This window comes from Drosophila mauritiana, chromosome 2L (genome assembly GCF_004382145.1).
Source record: "Drosophila mauritiana strain mau12 chromosome 2L, ASM438214v1, whole genome shotgun sequence".
In the NCBI taxonomy this organism is placed as follows: domain Eukaryota; kingdom Metazoa; phylum Arthropoda; class Insecta; order Diptera; family Drosophilidae; genus Drosophila; species Drosophila mauritiana.
This window is the reverse complement of record NC_046667.1, coordinates 8,230,404-8,245,744: the sequence shown is the minus strand read 5'-3', so window position 1 is coordinate 8,245,744 and position 15,341 is coordinate 8,230,404. Positions and strand designations below refer to the sequence as shown.

Genomic DNA, 15,341 nt, shown 5'->3' with positions numbered 1-15,341 from the left:
TCCAGTTATAGTGCTGTCCACAAAGTTAATTTTCCGCCAAATGGTTAACCATACAATCTATATCACTAAAATGCCGTAACTTAAGAATTGTATTAACAATTATATTTGTTGACATCTGATCCCTCTTTATTACTTGTTATTTGCAGCAATGATTTGCAGAAAAGTACAAATTACCAAGAGAGAAAACTTCTATTATTAAGATGACTTAAACTGAGCTAACTTTTATTTATTTTTTCATTCTGTAAGTGCCATTACTTGTAATTTATCTCTGATTTTCCGTTGAGTTCTTTAAAAACTGTTTCTTGTAAGTCTTTTTGGGAAAATCAAGTTAGCATGCCCGTTGCTCACAATTGCGTTCTGTTGGGCGAGGGGAAAAGTCGCAGAAGAAATTTTATACCACACGAACGGAATTTCCGTGGCCAAATAACAACAATCAGCCAGCACTCCCGTCGCACAGGAGCTAACCAAAGCAGGAGGATTCGGCCGGGATAACGTCAGGACAATTCGGCTGCATCCCAGAGCCTCCAGTTCCACTGGGTAGCTGATTTCAGCTGGAGGTGGCGGTGGGTGGTGCTCTTATCGGCCTGCGATTTCTTCCATGCTCGCTGCGATAACAGCCAGGCGGACTTGCCTGTCCAGGTGTGCATTTCAATAGTCACTGTACATGACTGGAGTGGATAATCCTTCAATGAATAATACTCCGTCTTTCAGTGCAACACCATGGGCTGCATCACCAGCAGCAGCAAGTTAAACGAGCTGCGCGGTCATGAGAATGTGTTCCGAGTGCGAGTGGCTCATCTGCAACCCACCCCGGGTACGCCCATCATCCGGAGTGGCTACCTGGAGCTAACGCCCCGGGAACTGATATTCCAGACGCCTGGCTGTGAGCCCATTGTCTGGGCACTGCAACACCTCCGACGTTATGGGCTGAATAACGATCTCTTCTCCTTCGAAGCAGGACGTAGGTGCATGTCTGGGCCAGGCATCTACACCTTTCGAGTCCACAATGCCGAGCAGCTGTATCCGATGTTCCAGCGCTACATCAACGCGGTGAATACAGATGCCTTTGTGCAGGGCGAACGAGAAAGGGTTAACTCCGCTCATTCGGTGTCCGTGAATATGGGCCGAACTGAGGGGAATAACTACCTAGAGCCGGCTCCCCTGATGAGCCGACAGCTGGGCAACTTCCACAGTGAGCCCTCGAGCACAAGTGCATCGTATCCGCTGCAGGCCAACGACTCGCAAGTCGATGACTCTCCGCCCAATTTGCAATCACCAGTCCTGATACCCAGTGCCTATTTGGATCAGCCATTGCGGGCTTTGCAGGACTGCTGTCTGGAAGGCACCGCCACGGATTTGCTGTCCACCCCGCCCTCTGGCAATAGGTTGACATCACGAAGGCGCACGATGGACCTGCCACCCCTGGAATCGGCCCCAGCACCAGCTCCAGTTCTGAGTCCCAACGATGCTGTGCACATGTACGCCAATGTGGAAGCTCTGATCTTTGATCTGAGCAATGAGCGCTGCTATGAGAACGTAAATCGCTTGGAGCTCCCTCTGCTGCCGAGGGAACCAATTTCCAATCAAGAGCCGGCCACGCCCACCAGCTTGGCGGGAAGCTGTGGAGTAAACTATATAGTGCTTGATCTTGATCAGCCGCGAAGTCCCGTGGGACCGGCGGGTTCGCCAAAGGCGATCAATGGATTTGGCAGCGGTTTATCACTGATCTCCACACCAGCACCTGTCACCGCTCCAGTAACTCCAGAGGCAGGTACTACGTTGGACGTTCCCCCACCGCCCATGCAGACCCAAAGCCTGAACAGCATCTCTGCTGATGCGGGAGATACTCAGGCGAAGAAGGTAACACCAGAATGCTCCGGGACCCAGGGCTATTCAACCATCGACTTCATCCGCACTTACGCGTTGAACAAGTCGTCGACTGAACTGCCCGAAACAGTTACTCATCGCCAGCACTCGTCGCACGATGCCGAGGAGCTGAGAATCACCAGGCACAGCAAGTGCATACGAAAGGCTTACTCCATAAGTGAGTGAATTGGAGGCGGCAGGAAAAGGATTGGTGGAGGTGACCGCGAGTGCACAACGAATTTACAGAAAGCATAATGGCACCAAATCGCTGGCTAAATAGACCACATAAGTTAAGGATCTAACACCACATTTGTTTGTGCCAAATCTGAGTACCAAAAAGATTTAAGGAGGAGCTTTTAATAGAAAAATCATAATGCCGGGAAGTGGCTAAATTCAGAAGTAAAGAGGAAACCAGATCACCAAGAAAGGAAGAACAGCCAGATCGGAAAGAGTACAAAAGTAAAAGAACAGTGGCCACAAGATTTGTTAAGGCCTAATTGTTAAATGCTCGATTTAAAGGGAATAATGTTGACCAACTATGAAGATGGAAATTCGAAACATTAAGAGTACTAAAACACATCCTGTGCAACTAAAAAGTTAAGCAGATCAAATGGATGATAGCTTGTTGAAAAATATCGCGATTAACTACTAAAATTAACCACACATGGGATCAAACTGGATTTTATTGAAGTATTTGTTGAGTTTCCAAATGACGTTTTAACTTTTTTGCCCACAAATTTTCGTGATGCTGGTACTTCTGATTTTGAAAAGCATACTTAAGAAGGAGCTAAGTAACTTTCCTACTATTTTCAATGGATTTTCAAGGGAGTATGATAAAATGGAAACGGATCTCTCTCGGATTGGGGAGTAAAAAGCTATGGAGGTTAATGAGAACGTGTTGCACAACGAATTTACTGCACGAGATTGTGGTAAAGTGAAATTTGAAGAGTGATTTGTCCAAAGATATGTTTGCTTCCAATTGCGCCAAGCTAAAAAGCAAACGTTTAACAATATTATAACCAGGTTGTTTTTTGTAGTCAGTACAGTAAACTCACACAGCCAAAAACAAAACACATAGACATGAATTGCATACGTACATAATTTGTATTTAAGGATATTAACAATAGCATTACTTAGCGATTAGTTGATTTGTGTAATTGCCAGCGGCTGTTTAGAGCTAGTCATTTTTTGATTTTTGTGCATATAAATTAGTGAGCAACACGAAAGGCTTTTAACATTAAAATTGTACATGGTAGATACTTAAGAGTAGCTCATAAGCACCAGAAGATACATCACCGACGTATGTACACCTATGTACGTTTGTTGTTGGCCAAGGCTTTGAAATTGTATTTTGTTGCCAAAAGGGAAAAGAAAAAAAAAACAATGGTAGAAAGCATCGCGTTGCATTGTCCGCTGTGAGTTTATAATTTTTTACATACATATATATATCGCTGAATTGTTATTCAATTTGTTAGGAGTTATATACACTGAGCATTCATCGTTTCACACGAACGAGAAGAAATGGATGTTCTGCGGCATAAACTAAATTATTGTTAGTGTCTAAGACGAAATACGTGCAATAAAGCTCAAATGACCCTGTAACTTCCTTTTTTTTATTAAAGTGTCCTGCGATTTGGAGTTTATTTCACAGCTACATCTCTTAAGAATGCATTATAACATGGATTACACTAAGGATTTCGATGAAGACCTATTTTAAAATACCCTTCTAAATTGTATAGTTTCCAAGATCTGACGTTCTTTGTTTTTTGTTGCATAAATATCAATCAATTATTTTAGTTGTTAATATATTTTTTACCTTTCCATTGCTTACCAATTGATTTTAAATCGGAATTTAATGTTATTTTAATACTCAATAAGGACAAGGCTTGAAAAAATTGATCTACAAACTGCTTATCAAAGTTGTAATACTCTTAGTGAGTGTATCAGATGATCCCTCGCATTTTAGAACTCTACTGCGTCATTGTTCAATCTGGCGATAAGAAGAAAGTGATCGAATCCAACTGCTCTTCTCTTCCATTGTGTACTCATCGGGCTCACTTAGCGCTCTTTCCTCCGTTCCCGCATTCTTCGGGAGAGCCCCAATTGCGAGCGGAGAAGGAGCTGTCAGTCAGTCAGTCACTTGGGCCCCGTTGACATTGACACACGGCAGTAAATAGACGGACGGAGAAATGCAGCTGAATTGGAAGCTGGCCTTGGCCCTGCTAGCGGTGCTTCGCCTGCAACTCGCGCAGGGATCGCAACTTAACTGGGATGCGGCTTCAGGTACCGAAATGGGACTCCAAATGGCAGCCCACTTGGCGCCCAGCACACCCAAAGGTGTGCAGGAAACCGCCGCCATGGCGGTAATCAGTAGGGTAATCGGCGAACGATCTTCTCAATTGTTTAATGTGCAAGTCAATAAGAATATGGAATTAAGAAGCTTTCAGGTAATAATATTTGCTAACTTTTAAAGATTAACTATTTACTTTTAAGTAAATAAAAATTACAAATGTTTCAATTCTTAAGTAGTTTGCCAACGAGAAAGTTCCGCTTTACCTTACAGATTAGCATGTTGGATGATGGCCGGATTCTGCTGATGGGATGGGATGGTGTTTCCGTGTGCAAGGCCCTCCATCACTACCTCAAATACGTTTTAGGCAAGGACGTGGATTGGTTCAAGATGCGCATTGAGTTGCCCACCAATTTGCAGCTGCCCAATGTGACCATCGAGTCCAAGTCAGCGAGCCCGATTATCTATCACCAGAACGTGTGCACTTGGAGCTATAGCTTTGCATGGTGGGGCATTGAGCAGTGGCGCCGTCACCTGGACTGGATGGCCCTGATGGGCATCAGTCTGACTATTGCTCCGGTCCAGGAAGCCATTTGGGTGGAGGTGTACACGGATATGGGCCTCAGGATGGAGGAAATCGACGAGCATCTGGCTGGACCAGCTTTTCAGGCCTGGCAGCGCATGGGCAACATACGGGGCTGGGCGGGACCACTGACACCGGGATGGCGACGATATCAATTGCTCCTCCAGCAGGAGATTATCACTGCCCAGCGCAATCTGGGCATGAGCGTGGCCTTGCCCGCCTTTGCTGGTCATGTGCCACGTGCTCTGAAGCGCCTGCATCCCGAATCGACGTTCATGGAAGTGCAGCGATGGAACCAGTTCCCCGATCGTTATTGCTGCGGTTTATTTGTGGAGCCCACGGATAATCTTTTCAAGGAGATAGCCTCGCGTTTCTTGCAGAATATCATTACGAAATATGGTTCGAATCACATCTTCTTCTGCGATCCCTTCAACGAACTGGAGCCACCGGTGGCCAAGCCGGAATACATGCGTTCAACGGCGGCGGCGATTTATGAATCTATGCGCGGCATTGATCCTCAGGCCATTTGGCTGCTTCAGGGCTGGATGTTCGTGAAGAATCCCTTTTGGACCACGGACATGGCTGAGGCTTTCCTCACGGCCGCACCACGTGGTCGCATTTTGGTGCTCGACCTGCAGAGCGAACAGTTTCCGCAGTACGAACTAACACGTTCCTATTTTGGGCAGCCCTTCATATGGTGCATGCTACACAATTTCGGCGGCACACTTGGAATGTTTGGATCCGCAAAGCTGATCAATTCCGGAATAGAAGAGGCGCGTCGCTTGCCCAACAGCAGTTTGGTGGGCACGGGAATCACACCCGAGGGCATTGGCCAGAACTATGTGATGTATACGTTCACCTTGGAGCGCGGCTGGAGTAATACATCACTGGATCTGGATGGCTGGTTTACGAACTTCTCACACACCCGGTATGGCGTTGAGGATGAGCGTTTGGAGCAGGCGTGGCTGCTCCTAAAGAATAGCGTCTATTCCTTCCGTGGTCTGCAAAAAATGCGGGGACAGTATGTGGTGACACGGAGGCCGTCCTTCAACCAAGAACCCTTCACTTGGTACAATGCAAGTGCGGTGCTGGATGCCTGGCACTTGTTGCTGACCTCCAGAGCCATCATTCCGCTAGAGGATGACAGATACGAGATATACGAACACGATTTGGTGGACATAACCAGGCAATTCCTGCAGATCAGCGCCGATCAGTTGTATGTCAATCTAAGGTCGGCCTATAGAAAGCGACAGGTTGCGCGCTTCGAATTCCTTAGCGTCAAGCTGTTGAAACTGTTCGATGACATGGAGCTGATCCTGGCGAGCAGCAGGAACTTTCTGCTGGGCAACTGGCTGCAGCAGGCCAAGCAAGCGGCGCCCAACACTGGAGAACAAAGAAACTTCGAATTCAATGCCAGAAACCAAATCACCGCCTGGGGTCCTGATGGGCAGATCCTGGACTATGCGTGCAAACAGTGGTCCGGCTTGGTGAGCGACTACTATAGGCCACGGTGGAGGCTCTTCCTGGAAGATGTCACAGTGGCTCTCCACGCTGGACGACCCTATAATGGCACCGCTTTCAAGCTGAAAGTCTCGCAGGAAATCGAGCTGCCTTTTAGCAACAAAGTCGACGTTTATCTTGTGACGCCAGTGGGCAACACCTGGCTGATTTCCCAGGACATTTTCGAAACCTGGAAGAGCTACTCAAAGGACACGCTCTTTCTACACAACAACAGATTATTAGTGCCTCGAAAATCAGGTCCTAAATAATTTAATCTTCATATAATTAAATACAACTGCCACAACAAACATTTTATAAACTTTTCTGTAAAATTGACTTTAAATAATCGAAATAAAAATCTTTTGACACTAGTTGCTTATGGATTAAACAAAAACATTTAAGATATACGGATATTCCACAAAACTTTCGAAATTGACTGGCAGTAATCAATAATGTTCACCAACTTGTGAAATTCCTCGAGGTTATTTACACTACATTACTATCAAAATCCATAAAATGATCAAGCCCTTATAATTGAAACTTGAATGTGGCTTTGCATCATACATCAATGTAGTTTTAATTGATTTTTATTTAAATTAATGTACAAACTAATTATGTAAAAATTTAAACGATTTAATACGCATTTCTATGGTTACTTTTGTTTTTCTTGATGTATTTGTGTTTTGGGTATTTGCGTTTTAGTTTCTTTTTTTTTCACACATTGCATGAACTCTATTCTGGTTATGATGCCGTGTTTCCTTGATCGTCTCCTTATTGCGGCGTCCATCGTCTTCAACGTCGGGTTAATGCTAGATTTATGCAAAAAGATTGCATACAATTTTGTTACTCCTGCAGCATCTGATCTGTTTAAGTCACTACAATTAAATTTTTACTTTACGGTTTCATCTTCATTCTAATATTCTTGTTTCCTTTGCTCATTTTTGTGTGGGTTTCTCTGAGAGGTGTGTTTGTATTTGTTCAAATATTCATTCATACTCGATCTTTCTACAATTGCTCATTTAAAAAATTCCAAACAAACATTATTTTATATTAGTACAATAAAGTTTGCATCTTTCGTATCGGCTGCGTGTAGTATTATTATGACGTTTTACAACTATATAATGTGGATAGTGGGATAGTGGGCGGGGAGTTGGGAACTGGCTGGGCTTCTTATTTATGCTGGTATGTCGAGGACAATGCGCAAAAATATGTTAATCATATTAATGTATGTAATTGCGCACGAATAACCATTTACTCATTCACCTTTTAACGCAACTATATCTGTATAGGTGTATGTGTATGCAAGTGTTCTGGGTCTTGTGTGGATGTATTTATATATATAACGTACTTATATGCATTCAATCAAACAAACATTTATACTTTCTCGCTCGAGAAACACTCATACATCACCATCCTTTTATCATTCTCAAGCATCAACTAAAACATTCTAGCTCAGGGACGTCGACATCGACATCTATTCGTCCTGCATATCCTCGGGCAACTCGTGCGGATTCAACATTCCTGGAATATTACGCTGCATCTGATGTTTATTTGACTGCTCCTCGGCCAGAGCCGCTTCACGCTCTTCCAAGTACAGATCGGAATCGTCCTCGCCGGTGGCCTCCTGCAATTAATTATATATACATTAAGGTAAATGATATTTGATAGCATTTGAGGTTGCCAATTGTGGCTGCACTATTTACGGTCAGCTTTAATGGCAACTATTTGACCAATACTCACGCGAATCTGTATGAGAAAATCTCTCAAATGCTCCTTAAATGCTTGCACATTCTCGTCTAAATTGAATAGGCCAGTGACAAAGACTTTGACCTGATTATCGGACAGATGGGTAAATGCCGATTTCAGCAGGGACGCGACATACTCCTGTATGAATATCATATTATCCGGAATCGGACCCAGGTTCACCGTAATCTTCCTGTTCTCCACCAGTGAGAACATGTACGCCAGAATGATGGCATGATTGGGCAGCCCGGCCGTATGTGAGGTGTCAGTGACCACCGAAAATATCTGCATTAGAATATCTGTAAAGTACGTCTGATAGAAGCTCTGCGCCGCACCGGGATGCTGATCTAAGTTTTGAAGCATCTGCAATTGAAAGGAGTCGTTAATAAAAAAAAACAAACAATAAGCTAGTTAAATTCTTAAATGTACCTTAAAGAGGATATTCAATCCCATGTCGGCCACATTCCGCATGGTGTGCTTGAATGCCCACACCACCGAGTCGAAGACCAGTTTGAACTGAGCCGGCGGTATATTAAGGAACGCCTTAAAGCAGTGCGCATTGACCGCCTGCAGTAGCTCGTAGAAACTAAGTCTGTGCTGTGGGAAATCCTCAAAGTTCTTGTTGATCATGTCCAGCGTGCACTCGAAGACGGCGTCAAATATTTTTGGTACTTCATTTGTGATATGCTGACGCAGTTTATGCACAATGATTGCCATCGCACTTAAAACCTTGGGCTCCCGTGCCGATGGAACTTTGCAGCGCTAGAAAATAAGGAAAAAATACATTTGTATTAATGTATTATGTATTCCTGGTGAGATTTGAAAGTTACCTGATAATCTAGCAATATAGCGTCCAGCAAAGGCGGTATGAAATTGTCCATCACCAACTGATTGTCGTTGGAACGAGACACCCACTCGGATATCAAGTTAAGCGTCTCCTTCTTGACCACATGCATGGTTTTGATCAGGGGCTGATTGTTCACATTCACGCCATTCACCTCGATGGCCTGGATGATATTCTCCGATGTTATCTTGTACACATTCAGCATGTCCAGATATATGCGGCCCAGTTGAATGACATACGCGTGCCCCAGGGCTTTGCAGGCAGCCACATTCGTTTTAAGGATGCTGCCCAGCTGCTTGACAGCGGTCATGTTCTTCAAGAAGTCAACGTTTTTCGAGGCGCGGGAGATGATGTCATCCCACACCTGGTTGGGCAGTTGCATGTACCTCTCGATGAGGACGTCCTGTTGTACCTGATCCACCTGTGCGGAGATCATGTAGCCGACAGCTTCATAAAACGTGTGAACCTAAAAAATTAATTTATACATTAGTATAGCTTTTAAAGATTAAGCTTCAAATGCTGATATAATAATCTTGTAATCAAAACAAGGCAATACCTGCTGCGGCTGCAGATCACAAATGATGCTGCTCATTGTTGTGAGAATCTCGTCAATAAAGGTGCAGGCCTCATTCGGCTGGATGGTGACAAAGTAGCGGCGGCATTTGATGGCTATCTTGATGAACGTATCGCATGCCATATCCTGGACACCATCGTGCGTTTCGTGCATAAATTCGAAGAGTTTGTTTACCACCGTCTTGAGGAACTTCCAATGGGCGCGCAGGAAGCGCGGATACTGTCCCACCACATACATGATATTGGAGGCAATAATGGCCTTGTTGTCCTTGCCCTTCTTCTGTTCGCACAGGCCTAACAGATCCTTGATCACGGTGACCAGGAACCGTTTTTCGTCCTCTTCACAAAAAGCACCTGAAGAGTAAAAAAAATAGGGTTAGGAAATAATGGATATCCATGATAATACGGAATATATGGTTGTGATTTATAATAACCAAGTACAGACTGGAAATAAAACACCAAAAATGGCTCACCGGATATGGAACCAATGGCCCAGCACAACGTGTTCAGGTTCTTCCAAGAGAATTCCGACCCGTTCACTTGATTAAGCAGCTTTAGCGTCATGATGCGGTCCGTGTCCACAGAGTCCAAATGGGTAAGAAAGACCAGCGTTTCGCGCATGTTCTTGTACAGGTTTATTGAGTTTGTGTCCTTCATGAACTCGCGCACCACTTCCCCGTTTTCGTTCTCCACCACCAGCACCTCCTCCGGCTTGGCCATGCGCGAGATCATAATGAATCGCACTTTGGACAGGATGGGGGCGTAGAAACGTCGACGGGGATACACTTGTTGCCTCTTCGTAGACTCCAGGGTGGGGTGGAAGAACTCTGAATTGTATAGATCCTCCACAAGGCTGTTCCAGTATTCCAGACAGATCTTGAATACCTCGACGTCCTCCACCTCGCTAATCATCACCAGATACATGAGCGCCTGATTCAGGTAGTCCACATACGTGGCATCCTCCACCAGTTTGCCGTGCTCCTTGAGGAAGGTGCACAGGAACATGGCCAAATTAAGGACCAACTCCTGCTCTGTGTCGCTACCATGCTTGAACACGTGGTTCATGTTCATATTCTGGCCGACTATCTGTTCCAACTGCACCATCGTGTCCTTGAAGAGCGTCGCGAAATTCTCGTCGTAGTTTGCCGCAGTCAGGCCGGCGATCTCGGACAGGCACTTCAGGGTCACATTGCGGAACATGGGCACGCTAAGGAATTTGAATATCAGCGTTTCAATTTGCTGCGTTTCAAAGATGTAACCCAGCGGTATCCAGTTGAGGAACCTCAGCAGAGTCTCGAGCGTGACGTGGATTAGGGCGGCATTCATCGAGTTCTCCAGCACGAAGGAGCATAGTGTAAAGATCTGAGAGAACTCCGAGCACATGGTGTCTTTCAGGTGCTTGGCCTTAGTCTGCGTGATCTGACCCTGGGAAAAGTCGAACACCTCCTCACTAAGGTTCTTCAGGATCACCATGTTGTTCATGCACAGGCTCTCGTTCGTTTTCGACGCACCGACAATGTCACTGATGAATGTCTCCCAGTTGCGTGGCCATTCGCGCTTCAGAATGTGTACCAGAATCATGTTCAGCTTATTCAGATACACTTTGTTCTGCTCCATAACATTGGGATCCGACGAGGTCTTGATGATCAGACTGACCACATACTTCTTGATTCCCTCGCACTGGTTGCGCGGCAGGACCTTCCAGCGCGTTTTGATGACCTCCTCGAGGATTTGCAGAGCATAAAACTTGGTCCGCTGGTTCTGTGAGTACTCCAATATGCTGTCCACCCGCGTCCATGCCTCTGGATGCTCCTTCAGCGTGGTCAGTATGCTCTGAGCTAGACGCAACTGCTCGCCCTGCGCTGTGTACACAACCTCGACGATCTTGTCCAGCAGATTGATGTCCAGCTTCTGGGAGAAGTCGAGCAGCTTGCTCGCCTCGTCCGATGTCAACATTGTCGCCATCGCTTTGTAGTAGAAGCGGCGTTCGCGTCGGCGTCGCTCTGCAGTTGTGTCCGCGTTAATTTTGATAGCTTCTTGGCTTCCTCCTCCGCCGGATGAGCTCGGATCTCACGTTTTTGCCTTCGGATTTCTTGTTTTTGCTGTTTTTTTTTACTTTATCGGATGTGTGCGGCGGCTTCTGCTTCAGCTTCTTCTTCTTCGCACTATGATGACGGTGAGGAGCGGCGACTCTCGATCTGGATCGGGATCTGGATCTGGTGCCGGGACTGGACCTGAAGCTGTGGAAATGAGACCGTTGGTTATAAATATTGCGTACTTTTACGCCTGTCGACAGGCAACCATATTTCTTTTTTGTTTTCTTATTTCATTTTTTTGGAACACACAACTACAAGCACACGCTGTTGCCTGCGCGCGCTTACACTTTTTCGCACTCGCACACATCCAAGCGCTCGGCACACCACACACACGCACACACTGGCACAGGCGAACGCATCGCCGCCGCAAATGCGACAAGCAACTGCGGCGGCATTTCGCAAATTTTCATAACTATTCAAACGTGCCAGCGAGGACACAGTGTGTAATTAATTAACAATCATGAACATGCAATTCACATAGAAAGCTTACCTTTTACCGATTCCAGAAAAGAGCAGCGTGTGAAAACGACGACGACGGACAATGCGAAATGCAATTTGTGTGAACAGTGTGCCCGTATGGTGCTGAACAAACATACGTCTGCAGCCCTGGTCTGCAGGCATGCACGAAAAGTGATCGATAACGGTAATCGAATAAGATAATCAAATGGCATGGATGAAGATGCTTACTTTGTTGGCTTATTTATTGCCAGTGGAGGTGGAAAATCATCGATATTTGGGGGACATAGATGTTTTCGATGTTTTTGTCGAAAAACATCGATGTTATTGTCGAAAAACATCGATGTTTTAAGCATAGATGTTTAAATAAAAACAAAAAAAAACATAAAATAAAAAAGCATTAAAACAAAAAAAGCATTAATTCAGATAAGAGTTAAAAATAATTTATATTAATTCTAGTGCATCATTTATTTTCGACAATTCAAAACGAATCGATTTAATCGATGTTAATCTCATACGTAGCAGGTTCGGCGAAGAAGAAGAGCTGCGATGTCCATCTATTTGTTATGTTTGACAACAAACGGCGGATTGCCCGTGTTTACCCGAAAGAAGGGAGAATGCGAAAATGTAAGAGCAACCGATTGCGTACCTATTCACTTGGTTAATACCCCTTCTCCTTATCCAGCTACCCTTCTCGACGGTGGCCTCCTTGAACGGCTTTCACATGTTCTTTAAGTCGCTGGGAATCCAGCTGGAGGCCACTACGACCAGCAAACAGCAGCCTATCCAGAATCAGGCTCCCGCGGATGCCGAGGAGTGGACTTACATATGGCGCGACAGGGAATCCATCACCCTGATCGTGTGCGGCTGCGGTGTGGGGTCGGAGCAACTGCTTCAGACGCTGGCTGATCTTGTCTTTGGAGCGATAGGCATGTTCATTACCCGGGCCGCGGAAATGGCCCATGCCACGCTCCTGGACAGACTGAAGAAGGACGCCAAGAAGTATGTGCCGATTGTTGACGCCATTCTGGAAGCCGCCTGTGCGGGCACACAACTCCTTGGCTACACGGACTGTCTGCTGGCGGCGGAAAACGCCCAGCTGCTACAGTGTCTAAATGAGTTTAGTGGCCACTGTGGCTCGCTCTTTTGCTGTCTGGTTGTGGGACATCGCATCGCTGTGGCCACTGAAGGCTGGTGGGATCTGGACACTCGGGACCGCGAGCTACTGCTGTTTCTGTTGAATTCGTCGAGCACACTGCAACACGATGTGCCGGTCTATTTGCCCGTGAAAAGCCCCCATATAGCCTATCGCTTTGTCAGCATTCCCGTGGCCTCGAACAGTGCTCTGTGTGTCCTGTGTGGCGCTGAGAATGCCTCGTTCCGCGAGTTGCATGCACATGCCATGAGTGCCTACCGGAATGAAGGCAACCTTTTGGCAGCCGCCGAGCGATGCGTGCCGCGCAGTCTGCCCGAGCACCTGGAGATCGATGGAAATGTGCTGGCCATCATTCTAATTAACCGACACACGCGGAAAAGTCTCTTTACCAGAAATCTAAACCAGTCGGCGAGTGTCAAGCGCATCATTGTGGGCGATCTACAGCGTTTGGACATTTTAAAGAAGTTTTTCGATCAAACTATGGATGCAGTCCACCAATTTGAAGCCCAGTCGTCCAGTAATAAAACTACGTTGGTGGACCAATATAGCTGCTCAGACTACCACAAGTGCTATGCCCATATGGATGAGCTAGGCAATGTCATATTCTTGTTGTTTGTGGCAGCGGTGCCCTCGCATGCAATGAGGTTCGATTATACTTATTTATTTTAATAAGAAGGTCCTAAAATCAGTTTGTACTTACAGGTTCCTAGCGCAACGCATCCATGCTAACATACTGCAGGAGAAGTCAGTATGCTGGTAAACCGACCTTCCTTTCTAAACCTAAAGACTGATTTTTATTACTACTTTTCCATGCAATAATGTTCTCTTTTGAGGCGAATGACATTATATTTAACAAACGATAGGGAAGTTAAGCCTAATTTTTGAGGAACCTTATATGTATATGCTACATACTAATATGGCTTTAATGACTTACAATTCCGTCCTTACAAATACTATTTATATAGTTAAGATATACAATATGCCTTATACTTTTAATACAACATTGTATGGGCGACAATAGATCAGTTGTTTGTTGTTTAGCTCTAAGGGCTTTATCCTTGGATCCAGGTAAAATTGTACTGTAGATCCAACTGTAAGTTGTGTGGTTTCTCCTTTTGGAGGAAGAATATTGAAACTAGGTCCATTATCGGGAGCCACTAAGGCCATGGTTACACCATACTGGTTTGTAACTGACAAAATTCTAGCCGTGTGGGTGGCTTTATGGTTTTTCAGTTGACGCAGATCCATTCGCACTTTTTTCAGGACTTTGCGGAATTCTTCAGCATAGCCTCCTCTAACAAAGCGTAGGTTTGCCTTTAAATTGACTCTATTCTGGCTAATTGGCAGATACTGCCTAGGACTTTCACTAGGCACAAGTTGAATAGATGGAGAAGATTCGGTGTAGCTATCCTCGGTCAAACCAGAGCAGTTAGATTTGTTCAGCGAGCTTTGACTTAACGATTTCCAAGAAGTTTGGAATGAAGACACTGCCAATCGTTGAGGAGTAGTTGGATCAGAGTCAATGTAGCAATCCTCTGACGACTCGTTGCACGAAGCGGTTTGGTTCATTAATGATTTCCAAGAACTTTGGAATAAGGAGCTTGCCTTACGTCCTTCATATGAAACTGAAGGAGGAGTTCTTGAGGAATTCTGGACAGCAAGGGGCAATGCTTTTGCTCTTCGCCTCGTTCCTGGCCAACTGGTGTTCAGAAGCTGGGAACATGATGAGAAACTGGAGTTTCCTGGAGAATCAGGTTGACTGCTGCTGCTGCCGCCGGACTTGTTTAACGTCTGCCACATGGTCTGGAACCTGGAGGGAGTGTTCTTCTGTTGAATGGATTTGGACTCCGCCAAAAAACTCCTTTGATTGGCTCTTGGAATATTAAAGTCAGTTGGTGTAAATATATGCTTAATCCTTGGTCCATCGCCATCCGGTCTGTTCTCCTGCTGATCGTCTCCCTCCAAAAGGAATCTAAGCTTACGTTTGGAGCCCATATTTCTATAGAAGAACTACATTATATTTATTTTATTTTGCCGCGAATTAAAGCCAGTGTAACCACACCAAAAGGACTGGGTATAAAAAGTAATCGAATAATCGATAACGAGCAAAAAATTATTGGTGCCAATAATATTTTTCAAAATTTGAAAGGCAACTTCAATAATATTTATTATGTCATAAGACTTGGCGAAGTATAATCCTTTATTAATTTATTTATTTATTTCTATAATATTAT

The 15,341-nt window shown here is 45.1% G+C and overlaps 5 protein-coding genes across 5 annotated transcripts; 3 read left to right on the top strand and 2 right to left on the bottom strand.

Moving 5' to 3' along the window:
• Positions 1–265: 265 nt before the first annotated feature.
• LOC117149758 lies at positions 266–3,468 on the top strand. The gene is made up of 2 exons (XM_033316819.1): positions 266–639; positions 712–3,468. The coding sequence occupies exon 2, from the start codon at positions 721–723 to the stop codon at positions 2,050–2,052; it is 1,332 nt and encodes a 443-aa protein (XP_033172710.1). The 5' UTR covers positions 266–639; positions 712–720; the 3' UTR covers positions 2,053–3,468.
• A 388-nt stretch (positions 3,469–3,856) lies between these two features.
• LOC117135191 (alpha-N-acetylglucosaminidase) lies at positions 3,857–6,610 on the top strand. The gene is made up of 2 exons (XM_033295261.1): positions 3,857–4,313; positions 4,430–6,610. The coding sequence occupies exons 1-2, from the start codon at positions 4,056–4,058 to the stop codon at positions 6,506–6,508; spliced, it is 2,337 nt and encodes a 778-aa protein (XP_033151152.1). The 5' UTR covers positions 3,857–4,055; the 3' UTR covers positions 6,509–6,610.
• Positions 6,611–6,945: 335 nt separating this feature from the next.
• LOC117135190 (exportin-1) lies at positions 6,946–12,095 on the bottom strand. The gene is made up of 7 exons (XM_033295259.1): positions 11,986–12,095; positions 9,873–11,639; positions 9,383–9,753; positions 8,813–9,292; positions 8,412–8,744; positions 7,980–8,345; positions 6,946–7,863 (listed from the first exon to the last, which is right to left on the bottom strand). Exons 2-7 carry the CDS (start codon positions 11,362–11,364, stop codon positions 7,714–7,716), a joined length of 3,192 nt encoding a protein of 1,063 aa, XP_033151150.1. The 5' UTR covers positions 11,365–11,639; positions 11,986–12,095; the 3' UTR covers positions 6,946–7,713.
• A 313-nt stretch (positions 12,096–12,408) lies between these two features.
• Positions 12,409–14,127, top strand: LOC117135192 (protein fuzzy). The gene is made up of 3 exons (XM_033295262.1): positions 12,409–12,578; positions 12,637–13,751; positions 13,810–14,127. The coding sequence occupies exons 1-3, from the start codon at positions 12,501–12,503 to the stop codon at positions 13,865–13,867; spliced, it is 1,251 nt and encodes a 416-aa protein (XP_033151153.1). The 5' UTR covers positions 12,409–12,500; the 3' UTR covers positions 13,868–14,127.
• On the bottom strand, positions 13,973–15,172 carry LOC117135193. The gene has a single exon (XM_033295263.1). The coding sequence runs from the start codon at positions 15,100–15,102 to the stop codon at positions 14,092–14,094; it is 1,011 nt and encodes a 336-aa protein (XP_033151154.1). The 5' UTR covers positions 15,103–15,172; the 3' UTR covers positions 13,973–14,091.
• Between the last annotated feature and the right edge of the window lie 169 nt (positions 15,173–15,341).

Bases quoted from the DNA above. Each gene is read 5' to 3' on its own strand.
- LOC117149758 (XM_033316819.1), top strand. From the start codon at position 721: ATGGGCTGCATCACCAGCAGCAGCAAGTTAAACGAGCTGCGCGGTCAT.
- LOC117135191 (XM_033295261.1), top strand. From the start codon at position 4,056: ATGCAGCTGAATTGGAAGCTGGCCTTGGCCCTGCTAGCGGTGCTTCGC. The intron at 4,314-4,429 runs GTAATAATATTT...TTTACCTTACAG, and splicing joins TGGAATTAAGAAGCTTTCAG to ATTAGCATGTTGGATGATGG.
- LOC117135190 (XM_033295259.1), bottom strand. From the start codon at position 11,364: ATGGCGACAATGTTGACATCGGACGAGGCGAGCAAGCTGCTCGACTTC. The intron at 9,754-9,872 runs GTGAGCCATTTT...TTTACTCTTCAG, and splicing joins GGCCATTGGTTCCATATCCG to GTGCTTTTTGTGAAGAGGAC. The intron at 9,293-9,382 runs GTATTGCCTTGT...TTAATTTTTTAG, and splicing joins GTGATCTGCAGCCGCAGCAG to GTTCACACGTTTTATGAAGC.
- LOC117135192 (XM_033295262.1), top strand. From the start codon at position 12,501: ATGTCCATCTATTTGTTATGTTTGACAACAAACGGCGGATTGCCCGTG. The intron at 12,579-12,636 runs GTAAGAGCAACC...CTCCTTATCCAG, and splicing joins AGAAGGGAGAATGCGAAAAT to CTACCCTTCTCGACGGTGGC. The intron at 13,752-13,809 runs GTTCGATTATAC...TTGTACTTACAG, and splicing joins GTGCCCTCGCATGCAATGAG to GTTCCTAGCGCAACGCATCC.
- LOC117135193 (XM_033295263.1), bottom strand. From the start codon at position 15,102: ATGGGCTCCAAACGTAAGCTTAGATTCCTTTTGGAGGGAGACGATCAG.